We start from the raw sequence: 18,857 nt of genomic DNA, 5'->3' as shown, positions 1-18,857 counted from the left end.
CGCGGCGCCCAAGGCGGGAACAGCGCGGGAGGCGGGCCCGGCGAGCACTGGCGCTCCACGCACGCGCACGGCCTGGGCGCCACTTTCGGGCGGAAGAGGCGGGGCGCACGCGCGCTGCCCTACGGAAGCCCGCGGGGCGCGTTCAAAGGTGCGGCGGTGGCGGCAGCTCCGGCCTAAAGCGGGGGCTGGAGGGTGTCGCGGCCACCGGCTGGGCCCTGAGGGTAGAATGGCGGCGCCGTGAGGATCTCGGTAAGTCGTTCCCCTCGGCGCGGGGCAGGGCGGGGGGGCCCGTGGCGGCGGGAAGCAGTGGTTGGGCTGTGGCGGGAAGGAGGCCTTGAGGCGGGCTGGTGGGCCGGCGCTCGGGTGTGAGGGGAGAAGGGGCTGGGGGCGAGGAGGGGGCTGTGGGGCAGGCGTGTGAGGAGGGTCGGGCCCTGTGGGGCGGACTTAGGGGGTGACGGAGGCCGTGGCGGGGGTGCGGAAGCGGGTCCCGGGTGGGGCAGGCCGGGGGTGAGGCCTCCGAGAGGCCGCGCGTACCGCACCGGGCATAAGGCGCAGGGCTCAGGGCGGCCGGGGGTGCTCAGTGTACTCTCTTGCTTGCAGCACACACGGAGCAGGCTGGATGCCCGCAGGCAGCAGGACACTAACACAAGCAGCCCGCGCACTCGGCAGGGCCACAGGACTTTTCTCCCCCCAAACACAGGTCACCTTGCCAAGACCCTACCTGTGCTGCTTTGGGCTCCCCGAGGCCAGCCCCGGTTACTGGTACCAGCCGCTGTTACAGCGTGTATCTCTCCAGTCCGCAGGCAGAAAACAGGGGGGTGGTGCTGGGGCTTTGCCTTTCCGTCTGCTTTTGAACACTTGCCTTCGCCAAGCCTGCACGGCTGCAGAGGACATGGCAGAGCAGAGGTACTGCGTAGACTATGCCAAGCGTGGCACGGCAGGCTGCAAGAAATGCAAGGAGAAGATCGTGAAGGGAATGGTGCGCATTGGAAAGATTGTGCCCAATCCCTTTACGGAGTCTGGTGGGGACATGAAGGAGTGGTACCATGTGAAGTGCATTTTTGAGAAGCTGGAGAAGGCCCGGGCCACCACCAAGAAAATCGAAGACATCACAGACTTGGAAGGATGGGAAGAGCTACAAGATGAGGAGAAAGAATTAATCAACAAGCACATCTCAGGTGAGACACGAGGCAGCACCTGTGTCACTTTTCTTATTTACTCTTTCAAGGTATGTCCTGATTGCCACGCAGTCATGCCTTTACTACAAAATCCTCACAGATATATTAGTATGACCTAGTGACAGAAGACGTAATGCTGCTCAGATCTGTGTTTCAGACCTGTAGGAAAGGGAAGAAGTTGTCACTTCTCCAACAGCACTTCTTAATTCATTTGTCATGACTGATTATGAAGAAGGTCTAGGTGATTTAATTCACATGCAGACACGGGCAGTTAAATCCCAGGACGAAGTATCAGTTATTTTCCATTTTCAGCTTTTTTTCCATGATCTTTATTAAATTATGTAGTCTTTTAATTTTTGATATCTGAAAAATGATCCTTCACTTTTTTCTCCTCCATCCCCAGTTCATTTAAGACTTGTTCGTTGCAGTCTATCTTACATAATATGTTGAGGTGTGAGTTTATTTTTGACTGCCGGTTTGAACCTTGTTTTACAGAAGCTAATTCCAAGGCTGCAAGTACACCGAAGAAAAAAGTGATAGTCCAAGCTAAAATCACTGCCACAGGACAAATAACTACAAAAGATCCATTAGCTCTCATCACTCCATCACCAAAGAAGTTCTCTGGCTTCACAGGTAGGACTTAAGAAACTGATTCTGAGAAATCCTTCTCTTCTAATATTGGCATTAGAGGTTTTATAACTTGGTGCAGATCAGTAGGTTTTTATCTATAGAAGATGGTTTAGTTTTTAAAAAAGTAACTAAATCTGTTCTGGCAGAAATTGTTAGTGCTTTCTTACGCTGTCAGTCTTGAAAGAACTGATGTTTTATTTCCTAATATTCCCAAGGAAACAAAGTTATGCAGTAACCCACATTGTCAGGCTGACTCGGCTACTGCCTTAGTCCATTGGCCAATTTCAATCAAATGTGAAGGTAATAGATTAAGGATATCCCCTGTGGAGCTCAAAATCTGTAAAAAATTGGTTGTGAGGGATTCCCAGTTATAGTGTACATGGAAGGGAAAACTTACTTCTCAGCAGCTTGTCCTGAGAAACAGCTGCCAGCAGGACAGTCGGTGTGTGAGCACTAACTGACCTGACACAGGCGTGTAGCTCTGAAGCACCCAGAGCACGTGTTGCCACATACACAGCCAGAGATGAGCGTGTGTAGGGCTGTTAGTCTTATGAGAAAAAAGGGGCTGGGGACTTTTTTTCCCCAATAACACAGGAGCGTCTGCCAGCAGGAATTCCTTTAAACCTTTGAGAAATCATATTTGCATGGTAGAATTAAGGTCCAGAAAATTCTGGGGTACTGTGAAGAGCAAAACTAATGGAAAAAATGGTTTCGTGGTTTTTTTAATAGTAATTACATTTTTAAAGTTGCGAATTTTGGCATAGCACTCATCGTTATTCAGTTCTGAAGCTTTGCCAGCGCATGGGGATTGTTCTTTCCAGCTTGCCAAGCAGAGGTAGCTTCAACTTCAAAATCTGCACCAAATTACATTCGTTAAAAAAGCAGCTTCTTATGTCTTTGATGCAGCCAAGCCAAAGAATTCAGAAGATGTCTCTGCAGACCCTTCCCACAAGTCTAGCCTATCTGCAAAAAAATGTGATCCAAAGCACAAAGACTGCTTGCTCCGAGAGTTCAGAAAGCTCTGTGCCCTGGTTGCTGAAAAGCCTAGCTATAATGTGAAGACGCAGATCATCCAGGATTTTCTGAAGAAGGGTTCTGGAGGAGGTACGATTCCTGCTTGGCATTCTCAGTGTATGAAAGTCCTCTCAAAAGCAACCTCAAAGTGTTATTTCAAAAGGAATGGTGAAATAAAATCTGATTGCTGTGTAGTCCAAGCTGTGTGCTATGATGATTTCTAAACTATGGAGGTAATGTTTGCAAAGGGAACTGTTTATCTAAATAACAAATTCAGATAAGAATGTCTGTCTAGGATTGTGGGAAATCTTTGTAGGTGCCACCCAACTTAGTGCTGAGATCTGATTTGGAGGACATTTGTGGGTGTTTCCCCTAAGAAATCTTTCACGTGAAGCAGAACAACATGGTGGAAAGAAGCCCCAGCTGGGTGTTTTTTCCCAGGGGTCATGCTAATGGGCACAACCAGCCCTGTATGTGAAAATAAACTGACAGTCTGTAATGGTTTGTGGGGTGTTGTTTTTTTTTTCAGATGGTTTTCATGGTGATGTATACTTGACCATTAAGCTGCTGTTACCAGGAGTCATTAAAATTGTTTACAACTTGAACGATAAGCAGATTGTAAAGCTGTTTAGTAGGATTTTTAACTGCAGCCAAGAAGAAATGATCCGGGACCTGGAACAGGTGAGTGCGGACAGCAGTTGTCTTCATTTCTGCTGTTCAGTCCCTTGATATGGGAATTTTATAATGTTGGGGTTTTTTTTACTCATGTTTGAAAGACTGTTGGCTTGACTGTTAGAATGGCAGTTGGTTATTATTTGTTGGTTGGTTATTTTTTTTCACTTCAGTTTTCGTAGCGCTTCCTGCCATCTGGAACCTTTAGAAAATAATGTTTAAACAGAAAGCAAGATAGGAATTCACCTGCAAAACTTCAGAAAGCAAGACTAAAATCTCTAGGCAAGTTGGGCTGCATCTGCTTTGTCAAAACTGCTTTGTCTAGTATATTCCTATGTAACTGATTTGTATTACTTTTTTCGTAATGTCACATATCAAAAATTGTGATTCAATTAGTAGGTCTGTTACTGTGAGCTTAAGTTGCTTCATACAATTAAGCTACACTTACATAATTGCAAGTACACACGTGTGCATTTAATTCTTGTGCATAGGAGTTGATAATTGACTGTGCACTTCTAATTCATTGCCTGATGGAGAAAATAGGTGAATTGGGTAATGAAATTAGTTCTTTCACCTGTTTATTGCCTTGGTGTATACTGCCTTCTAGTGACATCACTAGAGTGTTTCAGATCCTTGGATTTACAAGTGGATTCATCCTGAAGAAATAAATGGTCTGTGGTGATACAGCAGTGAAAAATAGAGCAATGAGATGATACTGGTGGTATTACCTTTTGTTTGCAAATGAAACACCCAGGAAGCTTTATTCTGTGTTGTGACAGCTTTTTTCTAATTTTGATTCCAGTTCCTTCGTGCGATCCCAGTGTGGTTGCTGTGCTTTATCCTACTTACCGGAACCATGTTGAAACCCCAGTGGCGTCCCCATTCTCTACCCATAGCTCTTATCCACACCCTTGTTTTATTTTTGGAGACAGGGAGATGTTTCCGAGACTATCCGCCTCTTCTTTGAACAGAGCAAGTCTTGTCCTCCAGCAGCCAAAAGTCTCCTGACCATCCAAGAGGTGGACGAATTCCTAATCCAGCTGTCAAAGCTTACTAAGGAAGATGACCAGCAAAGTGTGCTGCAGCGTATCACACGCAGGTAAGGAAAGTAATCGGCCTCTGGAAATTTATCCTAAAACTAGGAGTAGTTATCTACATACTGCAAGCTGGAACAGTGAAAAATTAATCATAAGCCACAGAGACAGAACTTAACATCTGTAAATCGCTGTTGGTGGTTTGATTAAGACACCTTGACTGCTGACCAGCAAGGGAGAACGTGTATGGCTCCTGCTTGTGCCAGAGAATTTCATCCTTGCCTGTCAAGATGCTGCTCAATGTATACTAAACAAGTGGCTTGCAGAACTACCTTAGTGGTACTTAGCTGTTAATTATAAGTTACTGTTCTTAGGTGTGTTGGGAAAAGCCTTCAAGCCATTTAGACTGTTGACGATTCTTGGTCTGGCTCCGTTTGTGTTGATCTGAGGCTGCAGGTGTTACTATCACTTACTCTTGATGCATTAGTTAAGTGAAATTTGGATGGTATGTCAACACCGAGGCAGAAGAATATTGGCATTCAGACATAAAGGTGCTAAAAAGCCTTTTGGGTATTCTCTTGTGCTTCTGAGATGTCACTTCTAACTTATTCTTATTTGAGTTTAAACCCTCCAGAAGGGGAAGACCTTTTTTATTTACAGAAGCCTGAATCTGTTTCATTTTTTCAGCTGGAAAGTAGTTCAGTTAAATGTCTACCATTTCTGAATCTTCTCTTGCACTTCAGGTGTACGGGCAACGACCTGAAATGCATCATCAGGCTAATTAAGCATGACTTGAAAATGAATGCTGGAGCAAAGCATGTGTAAGTCTTTTCTTGTGAGATAAAACCAGAAGTGGGTGTTAGCCCCACAAGCCAGGAGCGGCAGACCTGAGGTTGATCTGTGTTTCCCTCCTCTCCTCCATTTGTTAAAGGCTAGATGCTTTGGATCCCAACGCTTATGAGGCGTTCAAAGCATCACGCAACCTCCAGGATGTGGTAGAGCGAGTCCTGAAGAACCAGCAGGAGGCTGAGAAGATGCCAGGTGTGAAGCGAACCCTCAGTGTGCAGGCCTCTCTGATGACCCCTGTTCAGCCCATGCTGGTAATGTTGGCTCCCCTGCAGCGGTGTCCTTCAGCCAAGCGAGAGATGCATTCTCACATGTACTGTCAGACCCTCACCTTTAAGAATCAGTAGATGGATAAGTGTGTGTAGTGTGAGCGAGTAGAGTGTGCAGCACTGATTTTTATGTTTAATGCCATTTTATAAAGTTTTCTACCAAGAGGCCGGTATTCAATGTACTCAGTACTTGCACCTTCAGTGCCACTGCAGAAGCTAAAATCTTGACTTGCTTTCAGTCCAGGAGTGACTTTTTTGTTTGTTTGCTGTCCTTCCAGAAGTGGATCCTTTTTTCTGGAAACAACTTAAGCTTTCCATTGGATTAGAGATTTGAATAAGTTTGGGGGTTTGTTTGAACAAATCAGAGTTAAATATTTAATTCTGGTCTAAGCGCACTCCTACAAAAGACACAGATAAAGATATTTACACCTTTAAGTATTTGGAGGTGATTAGCACTGAAAAGCTGTAATTATCTGGGCATATGCAGATAATTCTAAGTAAATGAGTAAGAAAAGAAAACCTGGAACTGGATATCAGAGACCCTGGACAAAAAGATCAGCAGAGGAATTGGTAGTTCATTCATGAACTTAGGTGAGTAGCTTTATTTTTAAATGTACCATCTGAGTTTGTTTGGAATTTCTCTCCACCTTTCTAAGGCTGAAGCCTGCAAGTCAATTGAGTATGCCATGAAGAAGTGCCCAAATGGCATGTATGCCGAGATCAAGTATGATGGCGAGAGGGTGCAGGTCCATAAAAATGGAGATCATTTCAGCTACTTCAGCAGAAGCCTCAAACCTGTCCTCCCACATAAAGTAAGCACTGATAAACAGTCTGTTCTGTGTGCCAGCTCCTCTACAACGTGACTGAATTTCACAACAGTTTCTATAGGCAAGGAGGATACCTTCTGTTGTAGACTTTTCCCTGATTTATGTAGATACTTGGAATCTGGAAAAGCAGCACTTAATAGAATTGTAATCAATTCATTTTGGTGGACATTAAGAGCTTGAAACTAAAATTAAACTGTCTGCTGTAGAGTCCTCTTTATGCACTGCATTTTCAGAGGCTTGTTGCCAGTTGGGTGGCTTGGTTATATTTGTTCAAGGCTCATTTTTCTATTTGTAGACTGTCCTGTCTGTACTACAGTAGAAAGTAAAGCTAGTGCAGATATGCCTACACATCTCAGACATGTTTCTGGAGAAAACATCTGCATTGGAGCAAGTCCCTCTTTTCAACCAGTAGACATTTTTCTTCTGTTTTATCCCAAGGTAGCCCATTTTAAGGACTTCATCCCCCAGGCTTTCCCTGGTGGGCAAAGTATGATCCTGGATTCAGAAGTTCTTTTGATTGACAACAAAACTGGCAAACCACTTCCTTTTGGGACTCTTGGTGTGCACAAGGTAAAAAAAATCCTTTGTGGTGATTGGAGCCTCTTATTCTGCAGACTTAAATGCGCTAGCATGCAATCTGTTATCACAGGATCTTTTAAGAGATCTGGTGTTTGCTAGAGCATCTGGGAAAAAAAATAAGACCCCCGAGAAGGCTGATATTCATGAAAATGTACTGTTCTGATACAATAGATTTGATATTAACCTGATCACTAGCAGGATAGTAAGCTAGAAGACCACAATGATGCAGAGAGTATTTAGCCTGTATGAATATTATGTAGTGCTTACATCTAGACAAATGGTCGTGAGAAAGAGGACAATAAAATGAAAATTCAACTGCAAGTGCTTTAATGTAATCATTAATCTGAAGTCTCTGGAATGCATGTTGGGTTTTTGTTGCAGCAATAGTGACAGGTGTTACATTGCCCGAAGTCATTAATATTTGTAGCATTATTTCCCCATCACTGGGAAATTAGCATGTTTTATATTCTTAGTTTTGACACATTCAGTTTAAATCCTAATTCTCAGAATACTTCTGTCTTTGAGAAGAGGCCTAAGCTTCTTAAAACTAAAAGGTTAGGGAGATAAAAATCCATCCTTTTGCTTCTGTTGTTTTTCTAAAACTCCATATTGCTGCTTGCTATGACTGCAGATTTCTTTTAACTGATCGGACTTGTCTTTCAGAAAGCTGCTTTCCAAGATGCCAACGTTTGCTTGTTTGTGTTTGACTGCATCTATTTCAATGACATCAGCCTGATGGACAGGTATGTGTCTGGCACCTGGCTTAGTGTGAGAGTAGCCTGACTGGTTTCCCAGCATGAGCTGGCTGGACTACGCTGGCCGCTGCAGCAGGAGCAGTGCACACTGGCTGTTAGGACTGGCCATTTACCCCGGCAAAATCCAGGCAGCATGGGAGAATCCTTGCTGTGCTAAGGAGTTTTACTACGGAGCTCCATCTTGCTCTGCAGTTCCAAAATACCAGGGTTAACTGCATTTGAACCGAACTGCCTGTGGTTCAGTACCCAGCTCATCTTATATCCTCTGAAACTAAATGGACTCTTAACAGAATTTCTGTTTTATAACTTGCTTCCTGGAGGAAAGTAAGAATTGATTGTCCTTTCTGGAACCCTGTAGGTTAAATCATTTAATTACCTAAATAGCCTTTCTCAATGTTCACGTGACTGGTACTTTGTGTTAAAATTGCTGCTTGTCCTTAATTACCTCTACCTGGTTTAGGCCTCTGTGTGAACGTCGTAAGTTTCTCCACGACAACATGGTTGAAATCCCCAACCGGATCCTCTTCTCAGAGATGAAGCATGTCACAGTGAGTTCGATGTTCAAATGGCGTGGATGGTGATCTCATAGATTGTACTTTGGACAATTCGTTGCTCCTTCAACCATGTGGCTTTTTTTATGATTAAGGCTGCAAATCTAGCAATTCCCTGCCTGTCATAATGGTTGTACTTCTGGTCTGGGTGCAAGACTTCTGTAGCTAATGTTATTCAAGGAGGCCATGCCTGTGCTCCCATCTTGTCTCAGCTACAACCACTTCAGTATAGTCTTGCATGTCCACATATGTCTTTTTTTTTTTCTTTTTTTGTGGGGGAGGGGGAGGAGTGTCTTAATGGTTTTGTAGCCATTGTAATTTTAACATTGCTAGGAGGAGCTAAAGCCTGTTGCAACTTAGTCTGTACTGTGTGATGCTGAGCTGTGTAGAGAAGACTGAAGTGTGATTGAAAGGAGCTAGGCAGCTTCCAGTTTCCAAACGGGCAGCTTCAGGTGCCACACAGCCTTGATACATCCTCAGTGCTAAAAACTGCATTTAGACAGCAGCATGCTGAGTTTCTCCTTTGATTGTTATGCACAGGCCCCGTGTCTCATTATTTTTCCCCAGTGCTACTGATTTCTCTGGTACCTTGGGTTTTGGCAGAGAATGGTTGGACATTTGGAGCAGAGAAAGCTTTTTGGGAAGAAAAAATAGCATGGGTCCCAAGGCAGTTGGGTAGAGAAGCAAGCAGACGCTACTGGCTGAAAAAAATCTCATCTTGCACGTAAGGGACATACTTGGGACATTATCAGTGTGGCTACCTCATCTTTGAGGAGTGTTTTTTAACTAACCCACACTTTTTTTCTTGGGACATATTCCCAGCTTAGCCACTGGATGTGCAGCAAAGAGAACATGTACAGGAGTCTCCTTGGAAAAATGCTTTATGAAATCAGCTGTTCATCTCTCTGCTCCTGCTTTGGTTTTAGTGCACCACTGCTCCAAATAGAACGCCTGAAGACCACAGTCCTTTGACAGTCTTGAACTAACCACGATTCATTTCCTTTTCAGAAAGCTTCAGATCTGGCAGATATGATCACCCGAGTCATCCGTGAGGGACTGGAAGGACTGGTGTTGAAAGATATGAAGGCAGGTTCACATTTACTTTTCACTGGTGTATGCTGGGAATTGGGGAATAACAACAGAGAGAGATGTGAGGATGAAGGACACAAGGCTGAGCGTTCTTGAAACATCTCTGGGTTCTTGTCGATGCTGATATCCAAGTTGCTCTTTATATATCTGAGCACTGCGGTGCTCTTGTACCGCTAAGCTGGATAAAAGCAAGGGCTGTTTGAGGCGATTGCTGTCCACCAGGTGATCTGTCTGACTGGGGGTTCTGGCCTTGCTTTGCACAGGGTAATTATGAACCGGGAAAACGACACTGGCTGAAAGTGAAGAAGGACTACCTGAACGAGGGTGCAATGGCTGACACAGCAGACCTGGTGGTGCTGGGAGCTTTCTATGGACAAGGCAGTAAAGGTCGGTCTCTGGAGTTGGCTTAAGTCAGATGTCTCTCAGTTCAGAAAACTCAGCTTTTCCCATTCCAGGCCCACTGTAGCGTTTGGTCTCCTATCAGAATGAGACTGGCTGTAGCGGTGACAGTCTGCTGCAGCCCATCATGTGCCAGGCTGTGAGTTTACTGCAGGTTAGTTGGCACAGCAAAGCCTTAGGTGCTGGGCTGGGCTTTTACACAGCGTAGAGGCTCTGTTCAGCTGCGTGTACGGGAGCTGATGCTGTGAAGCCATCACAAGCCCAAGGCCCCTTGACTCCCTAAGATGGAAAGGAGGTTTTGGTTCATTACTTTGCTTTTTGAAAAGCTATGGCTTGTCCTGTAGAAGATGCGAACCACCCTGCTCTTCCCTCCTGCAGGGGGAATGATGTCCATCTTCCTCATGGGCTGCTACGATCCTAAGAGCGAGAAGTGGTGCACTGTGACCAAGTGTTCTGGTGGCCACGATGATGCCACCTTGGCCCGTCTGCAAACAGAGCTGGATATGGTGAAGATCAGCAAGGTGAGAGGGGCTCTGGCCTGGAGGCAATCAAAGGAATGCTCAGCAAAGGCCTTGGTGAAAGCCACCTTGCTGTTGAGGTGCTGGCTAAATGCAGATTTGAAGTGCTCTGCTGGGAATGAAGAGAGGCTCAATTAGAGTTAGAGCAGATAAACCGCTGGCACAAACGTGTGCAGCCAGCTCCAGGTGGGGCACTGCCTGAGAGCTGTACTCAGGTGGGACGCCAGGCACCATCTGGTTCCTGCTGAGACCAAGTTGGTTTGGGTAGGGCAGAGCAAGTACCGGTTTTTTGGCATATTGTGATTGGCGAGGGAGGTCACTAGATGGGGCTACAGGTGAGGAGTGCTCGGCCTCTGTTGTCTGTTGTCTCCTGGCTCCGTAACCTGACTTGCAGTTCAGACTTCTTGTGAGTGGCTTACTTAGGTGAGGAACCTTACTTTTCAAGACTTGACAAACAGAGAGCTGAATTTTAGTATTTACCTAACATCCTGAAGGCCATTTGCATCAAGGTTATAGAATCTTAAAAAAATGGGTAGTTTTATATGAATCGCAATTGGAGTGACGATGCGATTGCTTTACCTATAGAATGATGGTGATTGAGAGCTGTGTTACAGATCATCTTTGTGATTCTGTAGAACCGGTTGCAGACCAGTGCACCTTACACTGCAGGCTATAGCAAGTTTCATCCATACAAAGGCCATGTAATCCCTATAAGCTAATCTACTTCTGGGTTATCTTTCAGTAATGTCTTCTGTCAAAATAGGTTTGTATATGATCATAAGTGCTATCATTTTGGGTTTGTGCTTTTCATTAATAGGATCCTAGTAAAATTCCAAGATGGCTAAAGATCAACAAAATCTACTACCCAGACTTCATTGTCCCTGATCCAAAGGTAAGTGCTGTTACAGTCGTTTAACTATGTTTTCCAGCCTTGATATGGCAATCTACTGTACTTGATTTAAATGTACAGATTGTCCGTTACGAGAGACATACTTCTCATTCTTCATACTTGGAACAGGAAATTAAGTGCGAGTTTTTATCTCTGAATCTTGCAGGTTCATTTGAAGCTTAAGAAGAAATCATACCTGCAGCACTTCTGGGAAATATTCTTGTGTATTCAATCCCTTCCAGAAGTGAACTTCCTTTAAATTTGAGGCATGAAAAATTTGACTTAAAATGGTTGAAGTACAACTGTAACCCAAAAGTTGCGTTGGTTTATGAAGTTTATCAGTGTGCTTTGCACCATGCGTGTCTGATAGAAATAGAAAAGATGTTAATGAGAAATTGGCAGTATACGTTAGTTGACGATCTCTGACTTGCTGAAAAAAATAGAAGCTTTTTTAATTAAGGTGACTGAAGAGGTTAGTTTGTGTCTATGGAACTGTGTGCTGGGGGTTGTTGTAGAGGTAGAGGGACACAGACACATTGGAGTTAGTTGATGAGAGAACACAGGAATGTGATGTGCCTTCCCCAATGCTGTGTTTAGAAAGCCCCAGTGTGGGAGATCACAGGGGCTGAATTCTCTAAAGCCGAAGCCCACACTGCAGATGGGATCTCCATTCGCTTCCCTCGCTGCACCCGCATTCGAGATGACAAAGACTGGAAGACAGCCACCAACCTCCAGCAGCTCAAGGTGAGTTAACGTGCTGTGTCTGCAGCACATTCGAGAATGGGTTCTGCCAGCAATCTAGATTTGAAAAGACAAATTCAGATGGCAGGGTATGTAGCAAAGATGTCTGTTGACTGGTACCTGTGATGGCATGTTACATTTTCCATTTTTCTAGGCTCAGGCTGCTTGCTGGATTATTTTGATGTGAATCTTATTCTTTCATGGGGCCTCCCAAGTCTCTTGAGCTGTTGTGTTGTACACTTTCAGGAAAGTCTGTGCTGGCAGCTAGTTGTATCAGCCTTTGTAACAGCCTTCATGGTGAGCAATTTCCTTCCTGAAAGAGGTGACCTTTATTCTCTTAAGTGCTTATGGTCATTCAGTCTCCCATTAATTGCTGAGATTGGGGGAGGCATCTGGGAAGTGACTAAGGGTAGCCTGGCCTGGTTCCCAGGCACGGGGCGGGGGGACACACACCACATGGCAGTCAGCCAGGATCCCTGGGGCTGCACCCACCCCACTCAGCTTCTGCACCTCCTTTACTGATAGAGACTGCTTGGCTTGCTGCCATCCCCAGCAGTGTCAGCTGCTGATGAGCTCTGTTCTCAGTCTGGATATTGTCGTTTGGGCTGTCTTTGCACTGCCTATGGGGATACTGGCAGCAGGTGGAAGTGCTTGTTCTGCCATCGAAGCAAGGAGTGATTCAGCCCACCTGCTGTCCAGCAGTCTTTCTAGCTCCCTGTGCTGGTAGGGCACAGAAAGGTAAAATACCCTCTTCAGACTGTTCCCTGAGTGAGCAATGGGTATCGCTCATCTTCAGGCTCTGAGGAGTTAGTTTGTCTCACTCTGTAGTGGATGATGTGAATGCGCCTTTTGGTGCCTCCCTGTGTGGCTTCCCTTTGTGTCGAGCAGCTGGGTGGAACACAAAGCTTGAACAAAAGTTGACAGAAAGTGGCTACAAAGAGGTGCAGGAAGAAAAAGCATTTGAGCAAAGACTTCAGGGCAGGGGGGAAACAAACCAGAGGAGACCGTGCCTAACAGGTCGTGCCTTGTGTCAGAGGTTTCACTGTGGTTAAAGGCAGTGCTTTGTTTCTGGTGGGACAGGAGCTGTACCAACTCTCCAAAGAGAAGGCTGATTTCAGCGTGGCTGCTGCGGAGGAGGATGAGTCCATGGCTGGCAGCAGTGGAGAGAATGAGGGAAATTCCAGGTCTTCCACACCACACAGCACTATTAAAACTCCCCCAAGCAAGTCACCTGCAAAAGCCCAGAAGCCAGAAGGTAAGACGGTGTTTTCCAAGGAGAGGAGCCTCAGGGTGTGTTCTCTGCCTTTGGGGCAGGTTGGCTTTGGATCCCTGTCTTCTGTCAGATGCTTGACGATCCTGTGGCAGCTTTCATGTGCACGTCAGGATTAACAGGCAAAGCTGTTTTAGACTCTTGGTTTGGCCTGCGTTTCTCACGGCGTGGATTGAATAGCCACAGCTCTGATGTGTGTTGGGATTAAGAAAAGATGGAAATGGCACTGATAACGCTGTTTAGGTTGGTGCTTAGGCAACTCATTTAGACAATAAAGCTCTCTGAGATTATATGCTGGTTAGAACGGGTATCTTGCACCTAGCAGGATCTGTCACAGCTTGTACCAAAACTACTTTGGAGTGATTTCCCTGGCACTGCAGTCACTTTTAACCTGACAAGATCAAGGTCTTTAGCAGACTGTGGAAGACTGATCTGAACAGCAAACCTGCTGGTCACGTTCCTGCAGATCACGTGCCCTTCGGTTAGATGTTTTTGGCCATGAATCAGCATTTAATTTAATTTGTATGAAATTCGTGCATATAATAGGGCACCTGGATGAAGGGGATTTCCAGGTAGTAAACTGCAAAGCTGTGAAATGAGTTTTGTTTCACCAGCGCTTTGTTACTGGGAACAACTTGAAGCAAATTTCTGTGCAGTTTCAAAAAGACAGTGTGGTGACAGCAAGGAGGGAAGTTCAACAGCAGCATCCTGGAAATGAGGGCAGGAAGGTGCCCTACACCATTTGCAGGAGGAAAAATATGTCTTGCTAGTTACATTCTAATTCATGGGTTTTCCAGAAAGCCGGGGGGGGGGGGGGGGGGGGGCGGAACTTCCCTTTTACTCTCTTCATCTTCTCCTTCTAATACATGACCAGTATCTGGAAAGAGAGCACAAATGAGACAAGTTTTTGTTTTTTAGAGAGCAAAGCAGTCATTGGATCCCCTCAAAAATCGGAGGAGAAACGAGGGGAGAAGAGAAAAGCGTCTGAGATGGATGACAATGGAAACAAGGTACGGTCAGTGGGACAGCAGCCACTTTGGGGTGGGAGGAAGCTGAAGCAGTTTGGTTTGTCTGTTCACTTTTGTCTTCCATCTGGAAAGTCTTTGAAAGCTTCCTAGAGCAGCACCCTCAATTGAAAGGAAATATAATGGCAGAAATGGCAGCAACAGGTCCCCTTGTAAGGGAAGCAGGTGGCTGCAGCTGCTCTGTCTGCAGAGCTGACATAACGGGTTTGTCGTGCTAAAGCCCAGTCCTGTGTTCACCCACCAGCAATGTCCTGCTCCACAAAGTGCTGTGGTTGCTGAGCAGCTCCTTTTCCTGACGGCTGCATATGAAAAGTTGGGAGCTGTAAAGGAAGAGAACCGTCCTTTTGAGCCCACTGTGCAACAGGTTGTAGGAATGGATTAAAAATCACTGAGCTATAGTTTCCTGATGAGCCTGGAGTAGCTATTTTGATGTAAACCCCAAGTCCCCTCCCAGGGCGGTTACGTTCTCCTACTTTAAAAGCTGATGCTTCTTAGTTAAAGACAAAGACATTACGTTCATGTTTACTGGACCACATCAGCATCATCGCGAAGGTGAATAATGGGGTAATAATTCCCCTTCGCTAGGGAAGCACTGTTCAGCTGGAACATCGGGCTTCCAGAGGAACTGTATGGGTCTTGCTCTTGTGTATGCTTTAGTGGCGGCCCAAAGAGTGGGCACGGATTAAATGATAACCTCAGGAACTGTGAACGGAGTCACTTATGCCTGCAAAGAAATTAGTGTCATTTCCAGACCAATCTAATGTTTTACCAACCTGTGCTTCTCATCCTCTTTCACAACATGCAGACACTGCTGGACATATTCACTGGCGTGAAGCTTTATCTGTCACCCTCTGTGAAGGACTTTGACAGAATCCGGCGCTACTTCATAGCATACGATGGGGACCTTGTGCCAGAGTTTGACACAGCCTCAGCAACACATGTTATAGGGGACATCGATGAGAATCCTGATGCTAAGCGTGTGTCTCCCAAATGGATCTGGGAATGCATCCGGAAACGGAGACTGGTAGCCCCATGCTAGCAGTGTGGGACAGCTGACTGGTCCTGACACAGGAATTCCCTGAAGGGGAAGAGCTCAGAACTAGGTAGGTGGAAGAAATGGTGAGATTCCTCTGTGGAGACATGGATAGAAATAAAATGCCCAAGTCCATCAGAGGTAGTTCTAAAGATCCATAGCAACCATATGGAATGAATTAAAACAACTCTTTGAAGAAGTGACCCTGCTGAATCCATTTTTCTGCCCGTAATGTAGACCAATGCACTTATCCAGGTGCTGGTGTAGTCTCCTTGGGTTTTTAAAGTTTGGCTATTTTTATAGATAAAGAAATAAAACTGAAGCAGTTTCTCCTTTGCTCTCAGGACTTGTTTTCCAAAAGTTACTCTTTACCTGGACAGAAAAAGAGACCACCAAAAACGTGAAGCCATTGGCTGTATTGCCATGATAATTTTGCTGTGGGGCTACAGTTTCTGTGACAGACGTGTCCTCCTGCGCTGACTTTTCTTTCCTCTCTTCCAATGTGCAGCGCAGGTCTGTATCCAGTAGCAGTTTACAGCTCTGCTGCAGGCTTCACATTAACACCAGGACACCAAACCAGCTGCCATTACAGCAACTGTAGCATTATCCACGCATCCTCTTGGAGTGTTTGCTTTTGAGCGTATGTTGCTTGTGTGTTCTGCTATTCGTGTTTCAATGTGTAAAAGCTGAGGAAGGAACTGTGCCAACTGTATCATTTCGGATCGTTGAAAAACCTTACCTGAAGGTGTTCAAAATGGCAAGTACTCCAATATTAATGAAACACAGAAGGCAGGTTTTAGAAATGGGTTCATTTTAACTATTTTGTTAAATAACTGCATGTATACGCTGTGAAAGGGAAAGTGAGTTGGCCGGTTTACTGGTTCCTTTAGTCTCGAGGGTACACTTTTCCTTCAACCTCTTCTGTACTGGTACCCCACCCACTAATGACACTTGAGCACCTGGTGTCCCCAGTCTTATTTCAGAAGTAGCTGCAGGAGCTCTGCTTTCTCCTAGCCCACTGGTAAAGGAGTCAGAAAATAAGGTGAATTAAATCTCTTTTAAACTTTATTACAAAATTATAAACCAAACTTCTGTACCAAAACTAGTAAGTTTAACCATCATAGTACCAAGAGAATTCAATAGAGAATAACACATGCCATTTCAAGTAAATATTAACTTTTAAAATATTTAAACTATGTACAGTGTACATAAAGCACATAAATATTTCCATTTACTTTATTAGTTCAGATCATTATATTCTTTTGGATCAGTAATCAGTTTCTCCCAGATTTTGATTTTCCTTTAGAAATAACTCAATCACAGAGAATCCATTTTTGCAAGGGAAATGCTTTAGTTGGGAGAAAAAACCAAACCACTTCGGAGTCATACGGTGGGTATATCATCTCACCCCTAAGGTTTCAGGCATTGATCTGCAGTTTGATTTATCTGCTGTAGAAAATAAGCCTAACCTCTACAAGTAGAAGTACATCTGTCCACAGGGGAATAATCTTCCTGCTGAATTTCCCCAGCCCTGAGTTTAATGAAAAATATGACAACATGGAGTTTCACAGTGAATTTACTAAATGAGGCGGTTCAACGCTTTGTACGTGTATTCCTGTACCTCTTAAGAGGTCCCTGTGAGCCCCCTGAAGAGTAAATACAGCTACTGCAACTTTTTTTTTTTTAACATGCTGCATTGAATTGTACCAGTACTCTTCTCATGCTGGAAGCTGTTAAACCTTAAGCCAAAGGCTAGAGAACAACCTCAACAGGAAAGAGGTAAAATTCAGAGTTTTTAGTTCAATAAACCTCAGCAGCTTTTGCTTTTTTGTGAGGTTCAGAGACCACCTCCATAGCACAGAGGTTCTGCGACCTCCTGAGTGACAGATTTCTTCAACTTAAGTGCTTTACTCATTTTAACTTGCAGAGCAGAGACCCTCTGCTCCCTGCCAGGTGAGAAGCAAGGTGCTGCTCATGCAGTATTCCACATTTAAGATGACACAAGTTTGATTTGCTGTTAACATATATTACCATTTTTGGCAAAAATAGGTGGGGTTTTTTTTCTGGAACTGCACTTGCACTACCCCAGAAGCTGTAAGTGGACACTTGTTCCTTACACTGTTCCTCTGCCAGCAGCTACACAGAGTTGGTTTGAACACTTAAGTGATCACCCCAGCTGTAAAGGAGAGAGCTCGGCAGGGAACAGCCGTAGCAGAAGGCAGCCAACTTCACTAATGACTTGAAATGAGCTGAAAATTTAAGGCATCAAGATTCTGAAACTTAGCTGTGTTACCAGCCAAACGGCCTCAATCAAGCACAAAGAGTACAAAATAAATCGCTTGCGATAAGCAGTCTGAATGTAACAGGACTGTAAAACTGAGCAGAGCAGAGGATGGGGGGAAGCTCATTAGTAAACTGAAGTATCTGCAATGATGATTGCTCACCTTACTGACTCAAGGGAGATAAAGTTTGCTTTCTTTCATTCCTCCCTTCTAAAAAGTTCCCTGTACTTAAAGATGATTGTGTCACAGTGGAACCCTTACTATTCTTGAGCTGTACGTTTTCTTCCCTACACCCTCTAAAAAAGACTCAAGCCTTAAATTCATAGCTCCTTCATCGAGTGGAGTCCAGTTTTAAAACAATCGCTGGTGAAGTCAAAGGAATCAATATCAAACTAGAAATCTCCCTCTCCCTAGTTTGTAAACAGAAAACCACCACCACGCAAGGTAAGGCTGTATGTTCCGTAGAGTCTCACTCCCCTTACATTTTTCAATAATACAAACTCAGTCTTCAAATAAAACTACTTTTTCCTTAATCGCACTAGGCTAGAATTACGCTTATTCTGAATATGGACACCAGAGGCTGTCTGCCTGTCCTGCAAGCATAAGGGTTTAACATTAAATTAAAAAAGTAAAATTAACAAGCACAGTAGAATTTTAATCTTTGAAAATAAAGTTGTTGCTGGGTGTATATAGCCTAAGCAGCAAAACAAACGTCGCTTTTTGAGACCCCAGTCCATGCTTTTGTTTGTTGTTCAGGGGAAAACCTCTGAATCTGATCTCCGTGGTGGGAAGCCAAGCATCCATCTATCCCCCATGCTAGTGGATCAAGTTATTTTAGAATGCACATTGTTAATTATTTCTGTGTCTGCTGCTGGCAATGAGCTCCGAGGAGTCCAGGCACTGCGGTGTAAAGCACTATAGCGGGAAGAGCACAGCCAGGCGGGGCTCCACCAAGAACCATTCTCCCCAGGCTTCCAGCTTCCGATGGGGTCCCCGTGCCAATCTCTGTAACGATTCTGACCCTTTCTCTAACGGCGGATGAGGCTTTAAGGCATCACCGGTCCTTACACACACTTAGGACTTAAAGACATGGACGGCCCTTATCACATACTGCCGGCATATGGGGCACTCGCTCATCCGCTTCCCACACTTGGTGCAGGTGACCATGTGGCCGCACTCGAGCAGGACGCAGTCGATGGGTGCGTCCATGCAGATTTTGCAGAGGTTGTCCTCTGTGCCAGGCAGCCCAGCAGCGC

At 44.9% G+C, this 18,857-nt stretch overlaps 2 protein-coding genes across 5 annotated transcripts in view; one reads left to right on the top strand and one right to left on the bottom strand.

Annotated features, from left to right (window-relative positions):
* Positions 1–96: 96 nt before the first annotated feature.
* Positions 97–18,316, top strand: LIG3 (DNA ligase 3). Of its 3 annotated transcripts, none has more exons than XR_013924148.1 (21): positions 97–249; positions 601–1,178; positions 1,674–1,811; positions 2,715–2,912; positions 3,352–3,503; positions 4,427–4,593; positions 5,272–5,349; positions 5,460–5,628; positions 6,300–6,455; positions 6,909–7,040; positions 7,713–7,792; positions 8,265–8,352; positions 9,364–9,441; positions 9,708–9,831; positions 10,222–10,364; positions 11,179–11,253; positions 11,848–11,994; positions 13,072–13,246; positions 14,180–14,271; positions 15,092–15,389; positions 15,833–18,316. XR_013924148.1 is itself a non-coding variant. In XM_080367635.1 (20 exons), exons 2-20 carry the CDS (start codon positions 620–622, stop codon positions 15,323–15,325), a joined length of 2,985 nt encoding a protein of 994 aa, XP_080223761.1. In that variant the 5' UTR covers positions 97–249; positions 601–619; the 3' UTR covers positions 15,326–15,665. The 3 variants fall into 3 exon arrangements, 1 of the variants encoding a protein (XP_080223761.1); XR_013924149.1 differs by having other exon boundaries at positions 15,828–18,316; XM_080367635.1 differs by lacking the exon at positions 15,833–18,316 and having other exon boundaries at positions 15,092–15,665.
* RFFL (ring finger and FYVE like domain containing E3 ubiquitin protein ligase) overlaps positions 16,367–18,857 on the bottom strand; it is a 33,982-nt gene continuing 31,491 nt past the window's right edge. The window contains exon 7 of one of the 2 annotated variants that reach the window (XM_080367959.1): positions 16,367–18,857. In XM_080367959.1, coding sequence (XP_080224085.1) covers positions 18,676–18,857 — 182 coding nt within the window. In that variant the 3' untranslated portion in view covers positions 16,367–18,675. The other variant, XR_013924218.1, reaches the window with a different exon arrangement.

This window comes from Falco punctatus (genome assembly GCF_963210335.1).
Source record: "Falco punctatus genome assembly, chromosome: 1".
NCBI classification, from domain to species: Eukaryota; Metazoa; Chordata; class Aves; order Falconiformes; family Falconidae; genus Falco; species Falco punctatus.
The sequence above is the reverse complement of the archived record's forward strand: the minus strand, read 5'-3'. Positions and strand labels throughout refer to the sequence as shown.